This window comes from Sinohyriopsis cumingii, chromosome 19, assembly GCF_028554795.1.
Source record: "Sinohyriopsis cumingii isolate HCF-2022 chromosome 19, ASM2855479v2, whole genome shotgun sequence".
NCBI lineage: Eukaryota > Metazoa > Mollusca > Bivalvia > Unionida > Unionidae > Sinohyriopsis > Sinohyriopsis cumingii.
Window position 1 is genome coordinate 65,630,998 of NC_142979.1, and position 25,632 is coordinate 65,656,629.

Consider the following 25,632-nt stretch of genomic DNA (forward strand, 5'->3'; position numbering starts at 1 on the left):
TTTTGTCAATCTCAAAATGAATTGGATCTTCTTTGCCATAAGGGTGACTTTAAATATGTTACACTAACAATGTCAAACACTTTACATTGCAACTTGGCTGACCGCCACTGACTGAATATTTTCATTGCTAGATACATTGCTTCAAAACTGATATTCAGTCATTTTACAGTTTTGACACTTCTGCAACTTTGGACTTAGCTAGCACCAAGAGTGATATGGGTAGGCATCAGCTAATGAAACCCTGTGGGATAATTTGCATTTTTTTCCCGACAAAGATGTGCCCCATGGAGGGTGCAATGGGTTAAGATTTGGGGTACATGGGAAAAAAAATTGTGGGAAACCTGCAGCCCCATACTCAGTGTACAACACTGTGTAATGTGATAAAAATTTAGATGGATATCTTAGCATATGCCCCGTTTAGAGGCCACATCATTGCATATGGTGAAACACTGTGGTTAGTTTTCATTTAGGTCATTTTAGGCACAGAGGCAGCATATCCATATTCCTCAAACACATTTCTAGTTTAAAGCCATTTCCAAGAATTTATAACATTTATAAAAAAAAAGTTATACCCACATACCATTCTGTCCTAAGGAAATAACATTTATATCCACAGCAGTGTACCTAGTCAATGCTGTCTAAATAAAGTCTGACAGCCAGCAATGTAACTAGCCAATGCTTTCTAAATAAATCATGCTCATCAATCTGATTAAAATTATATCTCCACTGTCCTATATGAAATCTGACAGTGACCATTTCGGGGTCATGTTCTGGTGACCTATATTATTACCATAATTGCTAATTTATGTAATCAGAAAAAGTCTTGTATATTTGCAATTGGGAGACTGAACAGTGTGGCTGAAGAGCATCAATGTGTTCTGAACAATTTGATTCAATTTCATATTTTTGAAAGCTGCAATTCCAAGATCACCAAAACATGACTCGTATGTGATCACTAGCAGATCTTCACGTAGGACAGTTGAGATCTGATTTTAATCAGTGTTATGCCCATTCCTAATAACCTTCAGGTACTGTGACATCTTTGATAAAATATCTTTACTCTTGGACAGCAAACCCTCAGTATAATGCCATCAATGAAAGCCATGAAGTACTGTGTATACCATCATTTAATTAAACTGGCTATTAAAGAATTACATCATATAACTGATTTACTAGCAAGTAAAAATATGAGATCCATGAACAGGAACTGTGTTACAATGTTTTTCTTAGAACAGGAACTGTGTTATAATGTATTCCTTGGAATTGAAACCATGTTATAATGTATTCCTTGGAACGGGATCTGCATTATAATGTATGTCTTTGAACAGGAACTTTGTTATAATGTATTTCTTGGAACAGAAACTGTTATAATGTATATCTTAGAACAGGAACTGTGCTATAACAACATCACCTATAAGAGAGAATCCTGTATAATGATATTCTCTTATTTGGTCTGGAAACATTTATTTGATTTACTCATATGATCAAATGTCACTATTTAAACACCACATTTGAATGTTATTCTTGAAATTAAAGCTCAAGCAAGGAGTTTTCAAGTGTCCATTATGTAGTTATGTTGGTTATTCACCAAGTTGCTATTCTGATAATGTTATCTGAGAAGAATGATTTCAGTTTAGGTGGAAGTGGTTTCTATGGACACTCACTCACCAAAAATGAGTAAAAAGAGTTGCCAAAGAGTCCACTTCAGGCACAAAGCAAACATGGCTGAATTGTGGAGTTAGAGTCCTCAAACATGGTTTTAAGTAATGTCAAGTGGCTGGTCTGTTTTTTTTCTCCTCCAAAATGTCTAATGAGAGAAAAGATATAAAAGGACCATAATGTATTTTGCAGTGATTTTCATACAGAGGGCAAATTCCACATTGGCATTTTCATAATGGGCAGATTTTCAACTTTTTAAAAGGGGAGAGACAATGCACTGTATATCTAATAAACACTATAAATCTAATAACAGACTACTTATAGTAAGGCTGAACTCATATAACAATACCATATTCACTACATCCTATTCATGTATTGCTGCACGACTGTAAAGGTTCACAAACTTTGCAGTTGCTCTCACAGCAAATTTTGTCATGGTCAGGGTGACACGTAACTACTCAGATTAATGTATGGGTTCAAAATAATTGGTAGCTTGCAATGGTTAACCTCTCTTTTGGTGGTGTTTGGGGCCATAAGTGAAATTTAATTAGAGTCCATCTGGATAACATTGAGACAGTAGAGAATGATGTTAAGGTCATGTAGCAGAAATTGACAAAGCTGAGACAAACTAGAGACAAATTTAGGGAAATCTTGGGCCATTTGAAATAGGTGTCATAAAATGATATTTTCCAGAAGAGTTATTAATAAAGGCAGATTAGAGAGAATTATTCTGACTTTGAGTGTTAAATCTGAAGCAGTTAGAGGAAGTTATCTTGATTGGCTAAGCTAAACAAGGAGGTGTGTTTCCCAGATTAAAGTCAAGGTTTAAAGCAATCTTTCTGGTGAAATTGATCCATCTAAGTTTCTGTAGTAATCAAGAATTTAGTTCTGAGCTAAATTGTCAAAGTTTTTCTGCCAGAAGGGAAGTCTAAGGGATGTGGAGAAAATTAAGAACTGATTTTTCTCATTAAAAAAACTGTCCAAGAGATGGGGGTCTGAAAGAATTTTGGAGAACCAGAACCAGAGAGAGATTCAGCAGCATAGCAAGAGTGTGTCTTGAAAGGGCACAAAAGGAAAAAATAGGTCCATACCTGTCCTACACAATGGCAAGGAGTGCAAACTACAACCAAGTTATGTTTGTTGACCCGATGAGGTTGGAGAGAGAGAGAGAGAGAGAGAGAGAGAGAGAGAATCATTCAAATGTCATGTTCAATTTCATTTAGTTATATAATTGATTAAATTGTTATATTTTACATATGGGGGCTCATCTTGTTCTCTTCTATTTCTTTGCTCACATCACTGTTATTACATCCATTAATTTTATATTTTATTTTAATGTTTCCTCGATCTGGGCAATAACACCATGGTCAACCATCTCCTGGATAAAGACAACCAAAGCACCATAACAGGTGGGGGAATCATATCATACCCACAATTACTATCACTCTTACATGAATTTAACATGTAATTTAAGCAAAGAAATCTATTCATCTGTAACTAATTGTTCCAATGTTGTTGTTTTTTTCAAAAGACTATATCTGTTACAATGTGCCAGAGCAGCAATTACATAACAGCAATTCAGCATAAAAAAACATGTTGTTTCAGTTCTGAAACCAATGAACAATTTGAATATTAAAATGTTATGTGTTCAGTGCATTGTCAAATTCTTATTTCACTTGCCATCTGTTGCAGTTTCCTGATGTCTATGTTGATACTAACAAGCTATCACTGCATCTTCTCTTTTTCATGGTTGCTTTTAAAAAAAGGAAAATAACTGCTCTGATTTTCAGAGATTTTTTTATAGTATGTGGTCAGTCATTTTAAAGATGTCATAAAGCATAAAGCACTGGTAGATCTGGGTCTGTGCAGTTTGTTAGGTGTAAACAGTACAACAAACAAAAACAACACAGACTCTGATCTGCAGGCAGGTTATTCCAAGTCACATCAGAATCTTGGATAATTTGCAGTTTGACGTAACTTATAAGTGAGTATATATAGTTATTTCTGGCACTAATAGGTTTTCAGATCTCAGTAAACACTGGATCCATCACACAATACCATGTGATGCATGTTAGGAAAAACTAACTATTAAGATAGTTAATCTGGAGTGTGCGGTTCCATGTCTGCAGACTCAAGCAGGGCATTCCAGTATCTTTGAACTGATCTGTATTGGATCTGCTTATGAAGTTTGTAACTCTCAGTAAGCATGACTAAACACCTACATCTGTCTTGGTTCAGGGTTTTCTTCAATCAGCATACAAGCACTGTATATACAGAAATATAAATCTTGTTTGCCTCTACTTTCATCGATATTCCCTTCCACACCAGTAATGCTGTTGAGGAGCCACTGTGACTTACTAGTCAACATGCTGGGCTTGTGACCAAACAGGCAAAGGTTCAAATCCTACTGTTGGATCAGCCCAGGTTGGATACCATAATGCATCCTTGGGCAAGTCACTTGACTCCAAATTGCCTCTACCATTAAATATCATGCATTTGTTGCTGTGGCATTAAACATCAAAAACCAAATCAACTAAGAATGATAAAAATCATACATTTGTCAATATGGGATCATGCACGAAGTCTGACAATTAAGTACACAGAGTTCAATTTAATTTCAAGTTTGCTATGCTTAAACATCTGAATTGTGTGTGTGACTTTTTCTGTCATATCACCACAATGTCTGCAGTGTGACAGTTCATAGTGAGTCTAGCACTGGGACTTCATGCTGCAGACATGTAGCATCACGTCCCACCCAGTCACATTATCCTGACACCAGGCCAACCAGTCCCAACACTAACCTTTTAATGCTGAGCACCAAGCAAGGCAGCTGCTATTACCATTTTTATAAGTCTTTGGTATGACTCGGGCCTTGGTTCAAACATGCAACTTTCTGTATCCAAGGTGGATGCTCTAACCACTTAGGCCACCAGAGCTGTCTAGTCAGTTTGGAAACAGATGTGATTTGGATTTTTAACGTAACAATTTTTCAGTCATATCGCTATGATGTCTGCAGTGTGACAGTTTATAGTGATGTCTAGCACTAGGGCATCATGCTGCAGACATGTAGCATGATGTCCCACCCAGTCACATTATCCTGACACCAGGCCAACCAGTCCTAACACTAACCTCTTAATGCTGAGCGCCAAGCGAGGCAGCTGTTAGTACCATTTTTGTAAATCTTTGGTACAACTCGGCTGGGGATCAAACCCACGACCTCCCGTATCAGAGGTGGACGCTCTAACCACTAGGCCACCAGAGCGGCCAAACAGAATGAGAATGGGTGGAAAATACTTGGGTGAAACCCAAGTGAATGTAACTAAATTTGCCCATTCTGCACTATACATGTCAAATGAAGATGACTCTTTTCATCTAATTATAATTATTTATAAAATTTCACAATACATGTATACATTTGATGAAGTGGAAATCTGGGAAAGTCATAATTTTGTAATAATTCAGAAAATACAAGTTACATTATTCAATCAGTATTTTTTACAAGTTTTGAGGAGAAAATAAAAAGATGATAATTTTGAATATGTTAAATGTTACAGCTGTTACAGTTTCTAGATAAGGCATAACAAAGCACTTTGGTCTCTATTCCATGTCTTGGCAAGTAGGTACAGATATCTCCCATACTATAAAAGCAGCATGAGATGCATGCCATATTAGCTAAAGAGCCTACAGGCCAGTGGTAACTGTAGGCAGTCTGTAATAGGAAGGACCTTGAGTGGAGAAGTGAGGACTCAAATTGTATGGCCACACTAAGTCAAGTCTCCATGTGGTCTAGATACCTATATATAGGATGTACAGATGGTAGTGGACCCATGTGGAATTAACTCTTAGTTACTGGTAGGAAGCATGTAAGTGGAGTAGACCAATAGAATATTTTTATTATAGTCTCAGCTGTAATCTGTTAGTCTCTGAATGTTAACATGAAAGATCCAAGTCATAGTAGATCAGGCAGTCAGTGAGATGGGTAAACAGTCAGTCAATTATGCAGCTCATTTATGAGTTCAGTTTGTAATAGTTTTAGTAATGTTGTATCATGTCCAGTTCATAATGATGATAGTTACTGATGGAATCAGTTTGAGATAAATTACATCAGTAAGCACAATTGCAATTTTACACATTTAAAAGAATTATAACATTTCTTGGTAATATCTGGGTAATTTTTGTGTTGAACAACTGCATAGAGGAAGGATGGACAAAAAAGTTGTTCTTCTAGCAACATGAGTGGTTACAGCTAATAGAATGAAACAACCTGCCTGCGATAAAAACAAGTAAATGTAGCAAGTCACTTTTCTAGTGACCTAGTTGAAAAGCATTTATGTACAGCATGTAGGCAAGAAGTTGACAATTTCTGTTGATGTCCATGTGCGTATGATTCCTAGCTGAAGGGCTAGATGGAATAGGTGTGCTGTATAGATAATACCATTATCTTGGATATTCTTAAAAGAGTTTTAGACTTTATCACTGGTAATTATCATGTTCAGATTTAATATTGACCAACTTTTACAATGAAATCACCAGGATGTGTGAATGTTAATGGCTTTACTGTTTCCCAAGGAAAAAATGGTCCCTAGTAGTCTAAACGGAACTGTAAACAAAATGATGTTTGACACTTTCATCAGTCGATATGAAATTCATATCCAGGCATCTTACATTCCTCAGCTTGTGTAGGGATGGCTATACATGTATTCGATAAATACTGTCACTGTTGCAGTTGGAATCGGCTTATTGATGTGACTATGTATAACGAAATGGCTCATTAAATCATTTTTCAGTACATGTTTTGGGTTTAATGTCATTTTTCACTGCATGCAATTCTATACATGGTGATCAGTATAACTCATGGAGAAAGAACCAGGGAAAACCACAGCAATACCCACTGACCCATGAAAGCTTCTGGCAGGCTTTCTCACTCGAACCACGCATATAGGTGAGACTATCAAGAACATATCCCATTCTGTTCTCTTTTTTTGTGAGGGGAAGTCTTTTTGTTTACACTGTTTAGTTTATGGTCCTGAAATGACATTTTTAAACTTTGATTTAAAATAAATCTCCCGGTGTTTTGAAATTTTGGGCTCTGGATTTGCTTCAGGACTGGCCTTAGGGCAAGGTGATAAGGGTGGTTGCCTTGAGCCCCTTGCCTTCAGGACCTTCTGCTGCTCCAGTTAACAAAATTTGTCTTCTCAGTAAGAACCAAGAGTCCATGCTTTATGATTGCTAAGGCCAAGAAATAATACATGTGTGCTTTTGGCTTCATGCTGAAAAAGAAGTCTCCTCCAGTGTTGTTCTTGTTTTGTTTGTCAGTTTAATTTAAACATTTCAGTTAAATTCGAAATGAGAAATCCTGGCTTGCAAAAGAGATCACTCATTTGATTTTGATTGTAATGATGAATACAGCACTTCTTTACTATAATGGGACCCAGGTGGCCAAGTGGTTTATAGTGCCCACTTTTACTGATCATTGCCATCTCACCTCTGTCCACTTGGGTTCAAGTGTCTGGGCTTGGCCAATGTGGGTATGTGAGAAAGCTTGCCAGTAGCTTCCTGTGGGTCAGTGGTTCTTGCCAGAGTTTTCACAGGTTCTTCCTCCACCAGTTAAACTGGCCAACATGTATCGCCTATCGTGTACTGAAGAATGGTGTTAAACCTACAGTAGCAGCAGTATCACTATTAGGCCCTTCATTATAACATACTGCATCATCGTTAATCCCATTTCATTAAGTGGTATTAGAATTGTGTGTATCATGTACTTTATGAGGCAGTCTATATATATGGCATCATAATGCCACTCATACAGTTCTTTACAATGCTGTATCTATTATTATTGGTGATTAGTATTGTAAAAATAATGATAATAAAATGATGTTTGCCTGGAGATGGGATACTGATATTTCTCTGGAATATCAGTTCTCCAAATATTTGGTTTTTATCTATTAGGAGTTTTATTTTTTCAAGGGAGATGGGAGGAGTCCTTGTGAAGGAACAATAAGGTTTTTGGTGTTGAGATAATATGCAGTCTGCTGCATTTCATTTCCTCACTTCAAGTTTTGCCAGAAAGATCTCTGAAATTGTAAAGCTTTCCCTCCCAGCATAAATTTTGGAGCACATACACAAAGCCACCCCCTCCCTTCCCCTCTCAAGCAGATGTTTGAACATTGGTACAATCCATTTTATCATGATCTGATAGGCAAAAAAATACTTAAGCTGTTTCAGGACTGCTCCGGTGACATAGTGGTTACAGTGTCAACCATGGACGCGGGAGGTTGTGGGTTCAAACCCCAGGTGAGTTATATGAAAGACTTATAAAAATGGTACTAACACCACATGTCTGCCGCATGATGCCCCAGTGCTAGACATCACTATAAACTACCACAATGCTGACATTGTAGCAATATGACTGAAAAATTGTTAAAGCTACGTTAAAAATCCTAATCACACAAACTATTCTGAGGCAGAAAATCCAATGCAGATGCTAACTCCCACTGCCAATTCTCAACAATATGCAACAGATGACAACAAATACCAATTTAGCAAGCATCTACATGAGAATTGCAGGATAATTTTGTCAGGGCGTGGTGTTTGGTTGGTTCACTGTTCAAGTATCACACAAGAATCTCAGCCTACCTTGCAATTCTTCTCCCTGATATTCAACACTAAGTTGTTTACATCCATGATTTCCTACACAAACTCTTTTCTGTTTTCTTTTGGAGCAATGTGAGCCTCCAAATTTTGGTTCGGTCAAGACCCCTCGCTTTCTGTGTTGAAGCCCAAGACCACATGGATTATTACACTCTGACCAGGGGCCCCAATCATCTAGCACGCAATCAATGCCTGAAATGGAAAAAAAAACCTGGATAAGCTTCCTCGAAAGCCCTGTTACATTTAAGGGAAAAACATCTGTAACATTCATAATCAAGGAAAAAAGAATACAATTAAGGCTTCTTAAAAACTTGCATCTAAGAAAACACAGAAAATAACAAAATATGTGACAGTAATTTCAATGTTGGGCAAGTACTTCATTTTTGATTTGCAATCTGATGAATGGATTTCAAGAAAAATCTGTACTGAATATTCAAGGAACTGTTATTTTCTGAAAAAATGTCACAATGACATGATGTACACAATATACCATTTATGGGATTGCATGTTAATCCAAGTTTATATTACCATATATACTCATTTGTATGTAGTAAAAATGCAAACAGCACAGACCCAGATCTACCATCACATAACATGCTGGCATATCTGGGTCTATGCAAATTGCTAGGTGTAATCTGTAGAACAAGCAGCATGGACTGAACTGCCAGCAATGGCAGATCAGGGTCTATGTCTGCAGTTGGACTTCCATTATAAGTTATTATATCGGATACTTGTGATTGCTTTTCAATGCAGTTCCTAAACAAGGAGGGAACTGGTCAGATGTTCAGCAGCACAGTGCCTCAACGACCACACTAGGTCATGAGACTGATGATAATGATGATGAAACAAGGTATTCTTTTTGAAAACTTTCCTCGTTAGTAATTTACTTGATCATGATAATGCAGTGAAAAATAAGACTAACAAAAGTATTAAAAACACTGACAGCCAATTAAGCCACACAAGAATGGAAATGAAACAGTTACAAGTTTACAAGCAATTAACAATTACTGTACTATCAATTAACTGGCATTTCAAGAAAATAATTTGTCATCTTGGAAATAAAAGTAATTCAGAAAACATAAGTAATTACATTATAATAAATGCTAGTATACACTGAGAGTAAACTAATGTTAAATGACAGCAAGATCTGACTTTAAAATTCCCTGGCACAGCTCATATCCAGATACTCAAAAAACTTAATTGTCGCTGGAAAATATGAAAGCACAGTGCAGACCACAAGGTTACAGAGGCAAAATAGTGAAACAAGATTATCATTTTTACAGCACTTAGTCCATTATATACAATAGTTGTCCTTGGTCCCTCTAAAATGTTCCATGTTCCCTAAATTTGTTGGGTGGGAGACAGTATTTCCTTTCCTTGGTACAATGGTGACATTTAGTTTTATGAGGTCATCAGCTTAAATCTTGAAGAGAATCACTTTTACATTCAATAATGTTCTTTACACATTCTTAATGTTACTGGTTGAGTAAATCTGCAAAATGATATTGGAAGTCCTTAACAGTGCCCTCATTTCTAAAATTCTTAGCCTTAGAAAACCTTGTAGATGAACATATAATGTTGTGGTGCTATACCTACATACTTAGTCTAAGGTACCACACAAGGTATTTACTGTTTCTCTGGGCACTTTAAGTACAAAATGAAGATGTTCTGCATAGATTGTGGACCCCAAAACAAATGGTAATTTACTTCTAATGGGAAAATCTGAGTAGTGGAAACTGGGTCAACAGTCCATTTTTATTATCTTTGTCTTGAACTTCAAACCTGATAGAAACAGTTGAAAATTAACCTATACCTCACAGAAGTGTCATAAATTTAACATAAATATGACAGTGGATTCCCCTATAGTTTCATAGGTCATGACACATAAAGTCAACTGTGACAGTGTAACAAGGTAGGTCCTCATAATGAGTTGTTACTTAGTTACACACAGAACCTGTCAGGTTATGTCTCTTTGGATTCATCTACCACCTATGATCAAACAGCTGTAAAATGCCATCCTTTAGAATTTATGAGATGGAAAATAAACTTGTCATTTTAGACAGCAATACCAGTCTCATAAACAGTCCCTTTTGTTGGCTGTCATATTCCCAAAAATGGATATATATTTATGTTCTGATGTACCCAATACAGAAATTCTTCACTTTTTTAACAACTAATTTTGATTCCAATTTTCACCCACATACAAAAATACAACTCAAGGCAATAACTTAAAAACACATCTAAGCGACCTAAAGTCCCCATATCATGATGATACATATGGTTGGCTTCTTGTCCAAGTGCATTATAAAGACAATTTATGGTTTGGTAATTTATGATGGATGGTGATCTCTTATGCCTGATTCATTTATAATGTGCAAGATATACAATAAAAGTTAAGAGCAATGGCAAACAACATAAACCCTGATCTGCTATTGCATAATGAGCTGGCAAATCTAGGTCTGTGCAGTTTGCATTTTGGCTTGGCTTAAAAGAGAGTACACATAGTATCAATATGACCATTGGTACTTAATTACCATTCCATTTCACCACAGCCCACATGCTATTAATATATCAAGTGCAGTTTTGATCTATACAGTACAAGAGAATTCATTTTTAAGCAACATGTTTTGAAGAATGTCCAACAACATGTAATGGGAGATATTAAGGTAGCAATAATCTAGCATATTTTTCTTCTATTTCCAACAAATCATCCCCCCACTCCAATAATATTACAGAAACTGCTTGTAAAGTGACATCTGATCCTCTACCATGACTATCAGTCATCTGGAATCTGTTTAAAAGAAAAACAACTCTGTTAAGTTGTAATACAGATCAATAACATGTCACCTGTTTGGTTGCTGGGAAAGTGTTTGGAACAAATCCACTTGCACCAGTTCAGTAGCAAGAAAAGAAACATTTATGGGGCTGGCCATTAATATTGGGGGTGGGAGCTAAGTTTCTCTTTTGAAGCATGATCATTTTCTTTCTTTCACCTCAAGAAGTTCTTTTATTCTACAAATCAGAACATAAATATTTTCCTTTCTTCAAATAAATTCTAGCCCCCCCCCCATTAAAAATGGCTGGTCCCTAACAGTCCAATTCAAAAGCATGATCAGACTTATTTCAAACTGCAGATAAAATTTTCTTTTAATAATCCTCATTACAGTTTCCCATAATTTTAACGTTACATGCTGAAATACTATATGAAATCCACAATAGCTTTCCAAAGATCAGGGTGATTGTCTCCTTTGGACTGAACCACGTTTAGCCTTAGAAATCTTGAGGATATTGTGAAGGGGCAAATTTTATGGCGATCTAACAAGAACACATTTGCTGAGACCAGAGAACCATTAATTAGATTTATGGAGACAAGCGCGTATCATATCGCCATACTACCGTGTACAGTAATGTCCTTTAGAGGGAGAATTTTGTTCCTAATTAAGCATTTGTTTATACAGCAGCCAGGCGGCCTATTAGGGACAAGGAAAACTTCATTTTTCATGGCAAAGCTGTCACAGTTGAGAAATCGCAGAAACTCTGTTACTCAAACTACCAGGTCAAGCTGACCCTGACTTTGGCGCCTCTGGAAAAAGGCGGCAGAAATATTTGATTCTGATTGGTTACGTTAAATAAGGGGCGTGTTTCCCATACAAAATTTTCTAGGTTTAAAAATTGCCACATCAGAAATTCTAATCAGTCTAAGCTTTTCTATGTGGGAAAACAGAGTAGGCTCCAGGGGATTTGCAAGAAATTCCTCGTAAAAAGAACTGTTGTCCAAAGGGGACTATTGTCAAAAGGAACCGACGAAATAATTTGCCGATTAGAGGGAGGAACGTTGAAAGCAAAGGTAGTGTGACAATTCCATGTAATTTGTTGATGCCATATATAATGCTTTGCTGAGGTTATTTACTTGTAGTTGCATGAATCTTTTTTCTACATTTGTGTAATAATTTGCTTTATGAAGTATAACTGTGTTGAGTTTATGCATATGAAGTCGTACATTAATCTTCTTTAGACAAGTTTGACGAATTGTTTGAATTTGTCATCTTGTTTACATAAGAATTATGTTCTAAGAATTTAATACATTACATTAGTTAACATGATTATAAGAATCCATGTGACTTCGCCGAATTTAGAAGATTCCACGTATGATTAAGAATAAGTGTGTATTGACTGAAATAATTTAGTAATTGATTGATGTGATGTATCCTATTTATTCGCTGTGTAAATTGAGGCTGGCTCAGAACCCCAGGCCTCACGTATGGTGCATTAATGTGTAAGGTCAAGGCATAACGAATTAGCCATTTGACTAACTAGGGTCATTGTAGGACATGTGGAGTCGATTGATAGCCTTAGCATCTGTCTAACACTGATAGTAAAATCTGTTAACGTGGGAGAATAATGAAGAATTAACTGTTTCATAAATAACGGGAAATTTAGGTTGTCTCTATTTATATTTATTTAAAAGTGGGAAAATAGCTCCTGAGACGTATTATCCTGAGACGTATTATCTTGAGACGCATTATTCTGGAACGTATGATGTGATGTTATTCTGAGACGTATACTGAGAAGTATAGAAAGAAGTGTAGTGAGACGCATAATCCTGTGACGCAATCCTGCGACGTATTAATTTCTGAAACATATTCTGAGAGTATCCTGAGACGGATGGTGGAAAGTATCATCCTGAGATCCAAGCATCTGAACAGCTACAGTGGCAGCAGAACAACTGAGGACAAACAGGTTATGCAATCGTACAAGGCGTTGACTTCGATTGTTCACTCGATCCTATGATGAACCAAATCTATCAGTAAACAGAACAGCTATTTTATTTAAATCTATTTGCGTTTTCTTTGTATTTAGGTGAAAGTTTAAATTTCTAAAAGCAGAATATATTCCTGATGTAATGAATTTTCACAGTATTTTTTATGTGATTGATTAAATTGTTTGTTTTCATGTACGGGGACTCGTGTTGGTTTGTTCTATATACCTGCTCAGATCTCTATCTATTTCACCTATAAGTTTCACCAATTATATTTATATTTACTCGAACCGGGCAATAACATTGAGGGCAGTCAACCCCTAGATAACGAAAACCAAATTTGGCGGGACACCCACCAGTGACAATTCCCCTCCCATTACAGATATATTCAGCAATATAATGTGACAGAGATAAGCATCTAAATGGTATAATGAAGACAAAATATATATTTCACACTAAAAGTTTTATTTTAAACAGACAAAATAATGGTGCCTGACTTGTACTAAAAGCTGTCATAACTCTGATTATCAATTGTCTGACTCTCGTACAATGTCTGGGTCCAACCATTATCTCTGCAATCTAGCTAATTTTTAATTTTGTTTTATCTAAAGATGATCCTTTCTCAGATAACATAAATTGACAGATGATTTCTCCCCCCCCCACACACACACACACAAATCAGGGAAACAGCATTTTTTAAAACTCTTTGGGTGGTGGGATTTTTTTAATCTCAAATGAATGCCACCCCCAGTATTTTTGGTCCCTTACCATGCGTTATAAAAGTGTGTGGATAATATTGTTACTGTACCTGCTTAACAATAACATCATTAGATGTCACTATATTTTCGTGAGAAATATGTTCAATAGCATATAATTCATGTTGTTGTCACAATTAGGATTGATTGTACTGCACAGTTAAAAAAAATTATTCCTCTTAAAACAAGAGTCCCTTGAAGGGACTGATGCTCTATTGGCCAAAATTAATTTCTAAGAATCCATTATTTTTTTATGACTGACAAGTACTGATACTATGTCATATTCTTAAAAAAAAAACCATCCCAAATTTCTTAAGAAAACATTTCTTATGTTTGATTTAACATGTTCACAAGATACCTGTATGTGGAAATAATTCTTTATCATGGCCATTGACCTTAAAGAAGATATAATTGATAGAAGACCACTGATCTGATATCAATATCAAGATATAACCATGTGTTAATCGACGAGTAATATTTCTTGGAAGAAAAAATAAAGTTACTGAAGTGGTATGGTTCAAGGTTGTATTCAGATATGTCCAGAAACAATGTTAAGTCCTTTTATATTTGTTTATATTATCGTGTTTATCAGCCAGTACAATGCAAAATCCAAATTTACAACTGCTGACATTAAACCAACATCAGATTGATATCCATATGTTCAATGGAACACACTTTAGATCAGCATCATTTTTATGTAGGTCCAACTAGGTACCATAACAAGTCTTTGTGAAACCAGTCCCCCCGCCCCCGTGATGAGATTTGCCCTTTAGAAGTAGCAATAGCAATACTTCCAACCTGGTGGCCATATTGGGTGTCAGATTAGTACTATTTTCATTAGGGACCAACTAGACATCTCAAAATATCTTTTGCTGAAAAAGAGGAGTAGTAGCGATAACAAGATGAATGCCACTGGTACCATAATGGTTGTCAGATTGCCTATTGGATGTCTGTACAGCACTGTTTTCATTTAGAGTCAGCTAGACCATGGGATGAATATGAGGTTAAATTTCATGACAAACCTCAAAGATGTTTTGGAAAAAGGAGAAATAACAAACTTTTTAAAACAGGCAGACAATGGACAAGAAGCAATCACATAAGCTTTCTGGCTTTTGACCAGAAGAGCTAACTATATGGAGGAATGGGGAGAGGGAAAGGGACTGTAATTTAATCAATCCTATCAAGTGTCTGGGTGAATGGCTTGTTTGCAATGTGGCTGAGGTATATCAGTCACAAACAAAAGCAGTCTTGAAATCATGCCTGCATGTAGAGAATCCTCATAAGCACTTACAATTTCACAATCCACTCCATGACAACAGCTGGGTTTATAAATATGATACCTGCAGAAAGCATTTTCCCCACATCATATTTTCCTTCTGAAACAACTCTTGTGTATTTAATATGTATTATTTGTTGGCTTTTCTTAATGATTATATGTTATATACATTTGTATTTTGTATCTGACCTTGTCCGACACCAAGTGTACTAAATACCTGACCAGTAACATTTTATAAACAACATAAATACATAGCTAATATTTCTCTGAGTGTGGATTAAATATTCAGATCATTATCAATGAAGGTAAACATGTTTATTGGGTCTGGGTCAATCATCAGATTTCCACTTGGAAAATCCTAAACTTATTGTCAACTCTGAATACTTCAGAGAGGAGGCTGACCTACATCTGGGCTCTATTACAATGTCTTAATTTCTTTGTATAAATTCTTTGAGAAATTATTCATTCTTGCCCTAACATATTTAAGTCTTATTTTTGTGTTCAACATTTCATTTGGGTGGAATAAATTATTCAAAGTATTATTCACTGGAATTACAAAGTGCTCAATAACATTCTTGGACTGAAACTTTTTGAATTATAGTGAATTCATGCAATGACAGTTTTGGATTATATTATTGTGATACAGCAAATGAATGTTAGCACATCATCATGAAACTGGCAATTGGCAGTAGTATGTTCAAGACTACAGGCACATCAATACATTCAAAACTGGATTTTATTTGGAATACCACTTTAATTCAATTGGAACTTTATACATTTGGACTTGTGATAAACTTTAAGGATTATTTGGGATATAATTTACAATGCCATAAGTTCCTTTTAAATTTTCACTTTATATTCTAGGGAAATAAATTATTTGATGAATTCTACAAAACTTGTTGGTTTTCTGTCGTTGTCTTACTCGGTTTAAGACCATACAGTTGTAAAAGCTCTTACATGTTTCTTACAATAATCTTGTTTTTTTTTTCAGAAAGATTCAAGAATGAATCAATGTGCTTGTCCATATCATTTGTCAACAGAAATAAAAGTTTTATTGACACAACAATGTTTCTGATGATACTTGCTGAAATATATTCATGAAAAAGAGCACAATATAAAGGGAATTTTTTTACATTGATGGCATGTAAAAGAGATGTGGAAAAAAGTGGATTGATGACTCCTAGATAGCAACGATGTATCATTGGTAGACATCTTTATTTCATTAAGCATGATATTTGGTTACAGTGACCTTACTTGGGAAAGACAGTTAGTGACAAGTCTCTCACCTACTACCATATCAGAGTATGGGGAATCAAAAGAAAACAAAAATTAATCATAGACTAGATGTTGCTCAGAACTTACCTATCAGTAATTTACCATATATATTCATTAATAAGCCAATTACAAATGCAAACTGCAAAGACCCAGATCTGCCATAACATAATGAGCTGGCAGATCTGGGTCTCTGTAAATTATTAAGAGTAATTAGTAAAACAAAAGCAGACCCTCATCTGCCATCACAAATGTGATGGCATACCAGGGTCTATAATGCTTGCACTTAAACTTGCCTTGCAAGTGAACATACATGGTATCTATTATAATTGGATATCATTTGATTAACATTTGGCAAGTTCTGGGCCAGGCTGTCTTTAACTCACATTGAACCATTAAGACTTTACGGACCATATAATTGTCCCTACAAAGGACTATATAATATACAAAGATACCTTAATTCATACCAAAATGTCAATCTTCCCCAATTTACTGTAATTTATAAATTATATATGACATTTTACATCAACCATAATATTAGACTGCAAAAGCATCTAATCTACCCAAGGATCTAAATGTTTGTTCTACGATAATGACTTTTCCTTTGTCTGTTGTTACAACAGAATACACATGAAAAAATAAATATGTCAGTGCCCATTTTATGCAATATTTGATATGAAAGTTTGAAAGAATTTTTTTCTTCAAGGATATGTTAAATTCAACCTAATTTGGCTTGGACTAGGCAAATTTAGTTTTGGTTTGGTGCTTTATAGCACATCGACACAGATTGGCTATTTAACACGACAGCAGCTGGTATGAAGTGCCTTGCCAAAGGAAACACCCATTAGCTGTTCTGTGCTCGTATGTACAGGTTGGATATAAACTCTGTCCTGGGTTGATCTGTGACGCAAAGGTTGAATCTGAATTCTGGTACAGTAATTTAACCACTAACTGAACCACAGCAGTTTCTGCTACCATTACTTATTTAATATAACATGCTGGAGGGTGCTGCAACCCAGGGCACATGGGATTAGGAAAATAATAGGTAATATTAATAATAAACGCATTCTAAAAGACAGATAATCAAAGTCTCTATCTCCTTCAATGAATGTCAAGTTGTAACAGTTTTGATACTCAATCTAATTTAACATCATTCCATTTATTTTAGATTACATCAAATTTCTGGCATCATAACTTCAAATGTGACTGTTAAGTTTTTGTACTCATATACTGTATTGTATCTTGCCTAATAAATAATTACTTTGCACTATGTTGCTCTCAGTAACTCATAATAATGTAGACTTAATGACTTTAATTTTAAACAAATAACTAATTACAACTTGACAATTATACTGCTATTATTAGACAACCCTACATGATAATAATCTGTATATATTTGGAGTTAAAATTTGAACCAACACTCTTCAATTCAGCATGCTATCAGCTTATCTGACGATTCCTTTGTAAATTTCACTGAATAAATCAACCCTTAATTAGCGAATTCAGATCCCACCTTTATATCTTGAAATGTGACATTTTAATATTGTTTGATCAAAGATATGGTTTTTGAACATGTTGTTGTTGTTGTTGGTGTGGGGTTTAATGCCATTTTGCAGCACATGATAGGCTATACATGGCGGCCAGTATTAATGGTGGAGGAAGAACCAGAGAAAACCCCAGAAAGAACCACCGACCCACGAGAAGCTACTGGCAAGCTTTCTCACATACCCACATTGGCTGAATCTTAGACTCGAACCGCCACAGACAGAGGTGAGATGGCAGTGATCCGTAACGAAGAGCGCTTTAGACCACTCGGCTACTCGGGGCCCCTTGAACATGTAATGGATCAAACAAACTGGTTATCAAGTCACATTATGTCTTATCACAGCATGAACTCCCAATGTACAGTACAAGTGATATAATTAAATTCTTTGATGTATAACTATTATTAATGTATCAGAAACATTTTTCCTCATTCAGTCATTGACCTTGACCTTTGACTCCAAAGTCAATAGGCTTCTTTCTTATCCCAAATGCATGCTATAAATTACAAAGTTTTGACAAGTGGAGATGGCAAAAAATGGGAACAGACAGACATGTGCAACATGACTTGAACATGATGAACATGGTAAAAAAACATCATTAATGAAATATGATCATAGTAATATCTGACATGACTGTATTTGGGAATGAAAGAATCTTTGCCATCTGTCAGACATTGTTAACTGTGAATAGCATAGATCACGAATCTCAGAGCTCAAGATTCCACTATCAGTAAATCTGAAATCAGCTTTCAAAAGCAACATCAATGGTTGAAACAAAATTTTGACCTCAAACTCAAGGTCAAGAAAGTTATTATATCAAGGACATATCTACTGTTGTACAATCCAATTTTATTCATACTCTTTATTGGAAATAATTAACTGGTACTTCTGTATCTGATTTTACTCACTTGGATATATTACTCACTGAATTAGAATTGAGATGTTTTAAACATAATATGGGGTGTATTTTGAACATAGCATAACAAATTTATGATACTGGCTGGAGTCTTCTTGATCATCAAGATTTTTATCATGTATTTAAGTGCATCAAACAGTTTAGCAAGCAACATCTACTAATGGTGAATTTAATTACATTACTCAACATGAACAGCATTTTCAGTGATCAAGTACTACAATTTCAAACATCCATGGACATCCAGAACTTGATGATCACCTCATTCATAAGAACTTACAGCAGGAGAAATCTGCTGGCAAGTTTAGACTAAATGCTTTAAGTGTTTTTGAAGTTTTTAAGCATTAACAATGTCTTAATGCATTGTAATGCTTTTTGGCATATATTAATATGTAAATAATATGATGCAGTTATCTCTCTCTATTTATGAATGAACTACTTGGTAATGGAAATCCAAATACCATATATACTCACTTCTAGGTCAAGTCCAACTGTAAACAACAAACTCATACGCCACTACACAATGCACTGGCACATCAGAGCCCATGCTGTTTGTTCTACTCATTATTCCTAACAAAATAATAACTGCAGATCTGAGTCTGTGCAGTTTGCACCTAGTATATTTGGTATGTGCTGTTCACATATGGAAGCAAGTTAAACAGGTAAATATGGGTAAATGCAATGTGAAGAGAGTTATTAATTACCAGATGGTCTAGACAGTAGTTTTCACTGCTGTCTAGTTAAGGACACAATCAATCAAGGTGTATTCAGGCCTAACACTGCCATATGTAAGTCTCCACTTCTGTGAGTGAGTTCAAAACATTTTCTGTTGTAATATCTAAACTTATGTAAGATAATATCTTTATTAACAATATGACAATAGAGTCAAAACTGCATTAAATGTGTTCATTAAAATATGAGTATTTAATCTGTATAGATTTACCCTATCAAAACTTAATTGTTTGTCTGTTTTTACTAATGAGGCAATTTAAAACTGAAAGGCATTGTCTGCTTCCTCGATTTTTACATACCTATTGTTGTCTTTGTCATTAGTTTTTTTATTAACAAGGGGGCCCTAGGTGGCAGAGTGGTCTAAAGTGCTCGCCTTTACAATCACTGCCAACTCACCTCTGCCAACGTGGGTTCGAATCTCAGGGTCGGCTAATATGGGTATGTGAGAAAGCTTGTCCGTAACTGCCTGTGGGTCAGTGATTCTTACTGGGGATTTCCTCGGCTCTTCCTCCGTGATGAGTTATACTTGCAGCTATGTATATCATGTGATGAAAAATGGAGTTTAACCCACAATGACAACAAAAAATTCTTGTAAACAAAGCTGAAACAGTATTTATTGCTACAGTAATGTGGGCAAGGTAAAGAGATAGTTTCTTTGATGCCTGACAGATCACACAGTAGTACAAATATAATCCCTCAGGTGTGGCACTGTAAACCTTGATCTCGGCCTGGATTAAGAGCCATTATGACCCATGGTGCTCAGGGCAGTTGACACCTGTTGTATAAGATTTGCCACTGCTTGTTTTGTCAGATAAGGGGTTTGAAATTATTACTAGTGCATACTGCTAAACACAATATACAACTGCATGCTAATACATTCTAATGCAACCCTACTAAAAAAAACATATAACTGCATAGTTGTACATACTGCCACATACATGTACTAGTACATACTACTAAATAAAATATAGAACTACATATTAATGCATAATGCTACATACATCTACTAGTACATACTACTTAATACAACTACATACTAGTGCATACTGCTACATACATGTACTAGTACATACTACTTAATACAACTACATAATAATACATACTAGTGCATAATGCTACATACATGTACAAGTACGTATTACTTAATACAACTACATACTACTACATACTAGTGCAAGTGCATACTAGTATTATCATTGGAACAGTTCAGCTGTTCATATTACTGCCTATCAGACTTCAAATTTCACATATAATTTGAAACCCTGTATTTATCCTCATTTAGCCTACAAAACTGGTTTTAATTTACATTCAAACTGACAGAAAAAAATAGTCTGAGAACCTTATTATACCCCATACAGCAAGCGTATGGTATCCAATCTATCAGTCACTTGAGAGGAAACGTAAGAAAAGGCATTATTTTTGTATAACTATCATATCAGGGTCTTTGAAAGTGTTTAATTTCTTCATATGTATAAACTACAATTACTTACATTATGCTAATTTGACGTATTTGGTGCAGATGTCAAATTGCCAACTGTATATGCAAATTCCCAAGTCTAAATGTGTACCCTATGTGCTTCAAAATTGGAGCTTTTAGCATGTTAAGTGCAACCCTGATCTGCAGATAGCAAAGAACAATAAGTAACAAAGGCTGAATTCAAGCACTTTTGGGACCAAGAATTTAAAGTGTTGCCATAACCTCCCTTAATATGTCCTGTCACTTACACTACCCCATACTAAAAGAACTTGATGACTGTTGAGTATGACAAATAAATCAACTTTTAAATTCAACAATTTACACAGATTTGTAAAATTACAGCTTAGGTTTAAGATCTTATCCCCAAGGTGGCTTGCAAATGATGAAACAGATGACAAAGTTTTGCTTAAGATCTGAACTATTAAAAAAGTTTTTATCAACTATGAAATAAATACATGTACCATTTCTGGCAGTGGTTTAGGCAGATTGGGGTTGGTCTTGTCTAAATTCATTCCAATTTTCTTGTACAAGATTTCTGTGGCTTAATTCTACCTTGATTTTACCCAAATGTCTGGACGCTTAACAAAACACAATCTGAAGAATATATACATTCAGGCCAGGAGGCTGCATCCTTGAATTAAGCCCATGCTCAAATCATGTTGCTGAGGCCCAGCTACAGAGTTCTTCTAGAGCTGGGCTTGTCTAAATTCACAAAAATTACCATGCACAAGATTTCTGTGGTTCAGCTCAAACTCAATTTTACCAAAATGTTGGGATGTTTAACTGAAGACAACCTGAGGAAGAACATAAACATTTTATCAAGCCAGATGGTTGGATCATAGAATAAATTCCTGCTGCTACAATGCAGACAAATACTAGAGTTCTAATTAAGTCTGAGACAGCTCCCCTGGCTGACATCTGCTAAATAGCCTACTAATCACATATGCTATGAAAACAGTATCTTCATCCATCTGATACCACATTAACAACATTTGTCCAACATACTGAAAGGCCTTTGTTTGTTTTTTTTAATGTGCCATTTAAGTTGACTAAATTCTGTAAAGCATTTGTTAAATTGTTTTTTTTAATCATGGCAGATGGCATCATTTGTATAAATCTACTGAGCATTCAATCTAGAATGCTGTCAAATATGGTCTAATTTTCTTTTGTCAAAAAGCTTGTAAAAGATGAATATCTTTTATGGTAAAAGTCCCACACATCATACATGTATTTACATGTAGTACCAACTATTTCACTAATGGATATTGTGTTTTAGGATTTGATTACATGTACCTTTATATGGCAATTATTCATTTTATTTGGATCCTCCTTCATCCATATTTCTTAAGGTCATTATTTACATGTGGTATGTGGACATTTTTGTACTAGGTCAACATAAAGGTGTGGTCCTGTACAAACAGGATTGATCATCACATACTGTGATGTCGCATGCTGGAAATAAAATTTGTACTACCCTATATTGCAATGATTAGACCCGACACGCTCTTTTCTTCACCCCATTTAGTACCTGGCCAATACTGTAAAGGCCACGGTGATCAAAATTTTCATTTGGAAGTTTCTTGATGACAGTTATGTACATTTGATATTCAGGATTGAGTAGACTTTGTTTAAACGACATCATTATTAAATTTTAGAACAATAATTAGTATTTAAGATGAGTAAATGCACCTATATGACCAAATCTACATACGCTACAGCAATGGTGGTAGTATTTGATGGAGAATCAGCATCAATTGAACATTTTGTCAAATTCAGGTGAGATTTAAAAAAAATGAAATTATGTTTCTGAGAAACCATTAAAAGTTTTTCTCTTTTTAATAATGGTAAGTCAGTTAATAATGGATTCGCATCATTTGTATAAATTTAAAATCACTTCATTCTAAGATGGTTTCCATCATATTTAGTCAAATTCTGTTCTACAGTATGGTATTTGACTAAATTTTGGAGTTATTCTCTTTTTTAGTAGCAACAGACAAATGAAATAGTGGATTGATATCATTTGCATAGAGCTGAAAATGCTTCATGCCAGGGTCATTCTTGTCAAAATTTGTAAGTTCTGGTGAGTGGTTTTTGAGATGCTGTTTAAAGGTTTTTCTATCTTTAGCAATGATGGCCATATCAGAGGGCAGATCAATATCACTGTAAAATTATAAAAGCCATTTAAGCTAGGATAAGTTTGGCTGAATTTGGTCTAATGCCTTTGAGAAGAATGACACATAATGAACGGGGCCCCAAGTGGCCGAGTGGTCAAAAATGTTCTCCGTTACAGATCACTGCATCTCACCTCTGTCTGTGTGGGTTCGAGTCTAGGATTCAGCCAATGTGTGTATGTGAGAAAGCTTGCCAGTAGCTTCTCATGGGTCGGTGGTTCTTCCCGGGGTTTTCCTGGGTTCTGCCTCTACCATTAATACTGGCTGCCATGCATAGCCTATCGTGTGATGAAAAATGGCATTAAACCCCACAACAACACATGATGGAATTACCATGCATTTACATGTCCTCATGGTGAGATCAGATGGACATGGCAAAATAAAAATCAGCAGAAGTAGTAACAACATACAAAAAACAGAATTCAAACCTGCATTCATTTTCTGGCTTTTGAACCATCCCCAGCCCACCTGCAGATACTTTACAATCACAAAACTGTCCAAATACAAAAATGGAACTCTTACCAACAATTCAAAATTTAAATCCATGCAAGAAGTCTCTCTCTAAATAAAAACCTGCAATTTGCTCAGATTAATTATGAAAATTCCAACAGTTTCAGGATTCTAACCCCATTCTGTGCAAAATTAACAAAATAATTAATGATTTTTATATTCGAGCAAAATTCGGGTTTAGTGTGTTCAGTTAATTTGGATTCAAGTAAAAGCCAGTATTTGCTGAAGGGTTAAAGGGAAAGCTTAATCAGTTGATCTTTCAGTACATGCTGTTCAGTGTACTGGAATGCTACACTTACTAGGTATCAAGTGCTAAAGGACACACATCAATGGCCTGAAAAGGTTGAAGCCAACCTCTATGCACACTAACAGTTAGAAACCACTGACCTTTATCCACAACAATTCTGGTAATTATTCTAAAAAAGGGGCATTAAACAAACCATTATTTTGATACATGATTAATTTGACAACTGCAGCAAATATACTACAATTTAGCCAGCTTATAAATGATCAAATATAAATTCCTGAGATACTTGTTATTTGGTACATTTTTATTCCCACTCACCCTGTTGTATGACTCAACTGCACTCACCCTGACACAAAAACAAGGTGATGAAACCATGACCAATTTATTATAAAGAAATGAGAAATTCTGAAGATATTTGTTTAAATGTGAAACCCATGACTGCAGAATACATGCATGTTCATACCAATGAGGGAAAGGAATATTCCAATGAAGCTGACTTGATAGTGTCTGGATTTTACCCTAACATTATTTGCCAGTCACACTTGTCAAACCTATTTGCCAGTCACACTAGTCAGAACTATTTAAGGGCCCCAGGTGATGAGTGGTCTAAAGTACAGTCTTCACCAATCAAACAAAATGACAACAAAAGTAATTTTTTACTCCACAAAATTCTGTTAGAGGTAACACTGCCCTCCACCAATTGATAGTGAGAAAAAGATGTTAACTCTGTGACATGCATTTCTTAAAGATGTTCCAGCCATTAATGTCTTACAAAGTGCTGTTAAAGCCAATGTAAAGAGGCCCTGACTAATTATGGGTCTTTTTAAGAACTGTAAAAATGGGGGACCATTTCTTAGAACAGGAGGGGCATAATTATGACATTAAGTTATGGTCTGAAAATATGTAACAGTTTTGCACATCTGGCTGATTTTTAAATCATCAATAAGCATGAATCCCACAACAGCCCCAATATTGTCAATTATTTCCAAAGAATGGTTCTAACATGTAATATATATATAGGATGCTAACCCAATCAACAAACTATGAATCCAAGAATCAGTGTTTTTGGAATCATGACAACCAGTCTGCAACGAACAACACATTCAAAGTCAGATGCATGTAGGTGATTCTAGCACATCTTCCTACAAGTCTTTATACATAGCCATAATATAGGCAGTAACAATTAAGCTTTATTTTTAATTCCTGTAACATTTTCAGTCAAATTATAACTGTATATATTAGCTGTCCTTACAAATTATGCATCTTTTTTTTGCTCTTTGTCACTGCCACCATATTTCACCCATTTTTACAATTCACTTGACTGGTTTACATTATTTATATTGAGAAACTATTTTCTTTTATGATAAATGTTGCTAAATTACTTTGCTTTCTCCACATAAAAAACTCCTATTTAAAATGTTAGTAAAAAAATTATACTTTTCCATAATTTCATTAGTACAGTTCAGAATGTGGAAGTTTTATTAAAACTTCACAATAATTCTGCAAGACTGAGATCGAAGGACCTGCTGACGATCAATATATCAAAATAAAGAACAAATAATAAATGTATTAAGTTTGTTTTCTGTTGATAAATTGTCAGATGGAAGAATTATTTTATCTGCATCATCTGAAAGCAGTAACTTTACTGTCATTTGATCTGACTTTA

The 25,632-nt window shown here is 35.3% G+C and overlaps 1 protein-coding gene across 1 annotated transcript in view; it reads right to left on the reverse strand.

Annotated features, from left to right (window-relative positions):
• Nucleotides 1–25,632, reverse strand: part of LOC149775867 (somatomedin-B and thrombospondin type-1 domain-containing protein-like) — a 90,690-nt gene that overhangs the window by 51,479 nt on the left and 13,579 nt on the right. Inside the window, exon 2 of the mRNA XM_089944061.1 lies at nucleotides 8,296–8,502. Within this exon, the coding sequence (XP_089800187.1) occupies nucleotides 8,296–8,502 (207 nt within the window). The remainder of the gene's footprint in view (nucleotides 1–8,295; nucleotides 8,503–25,632) is intronic.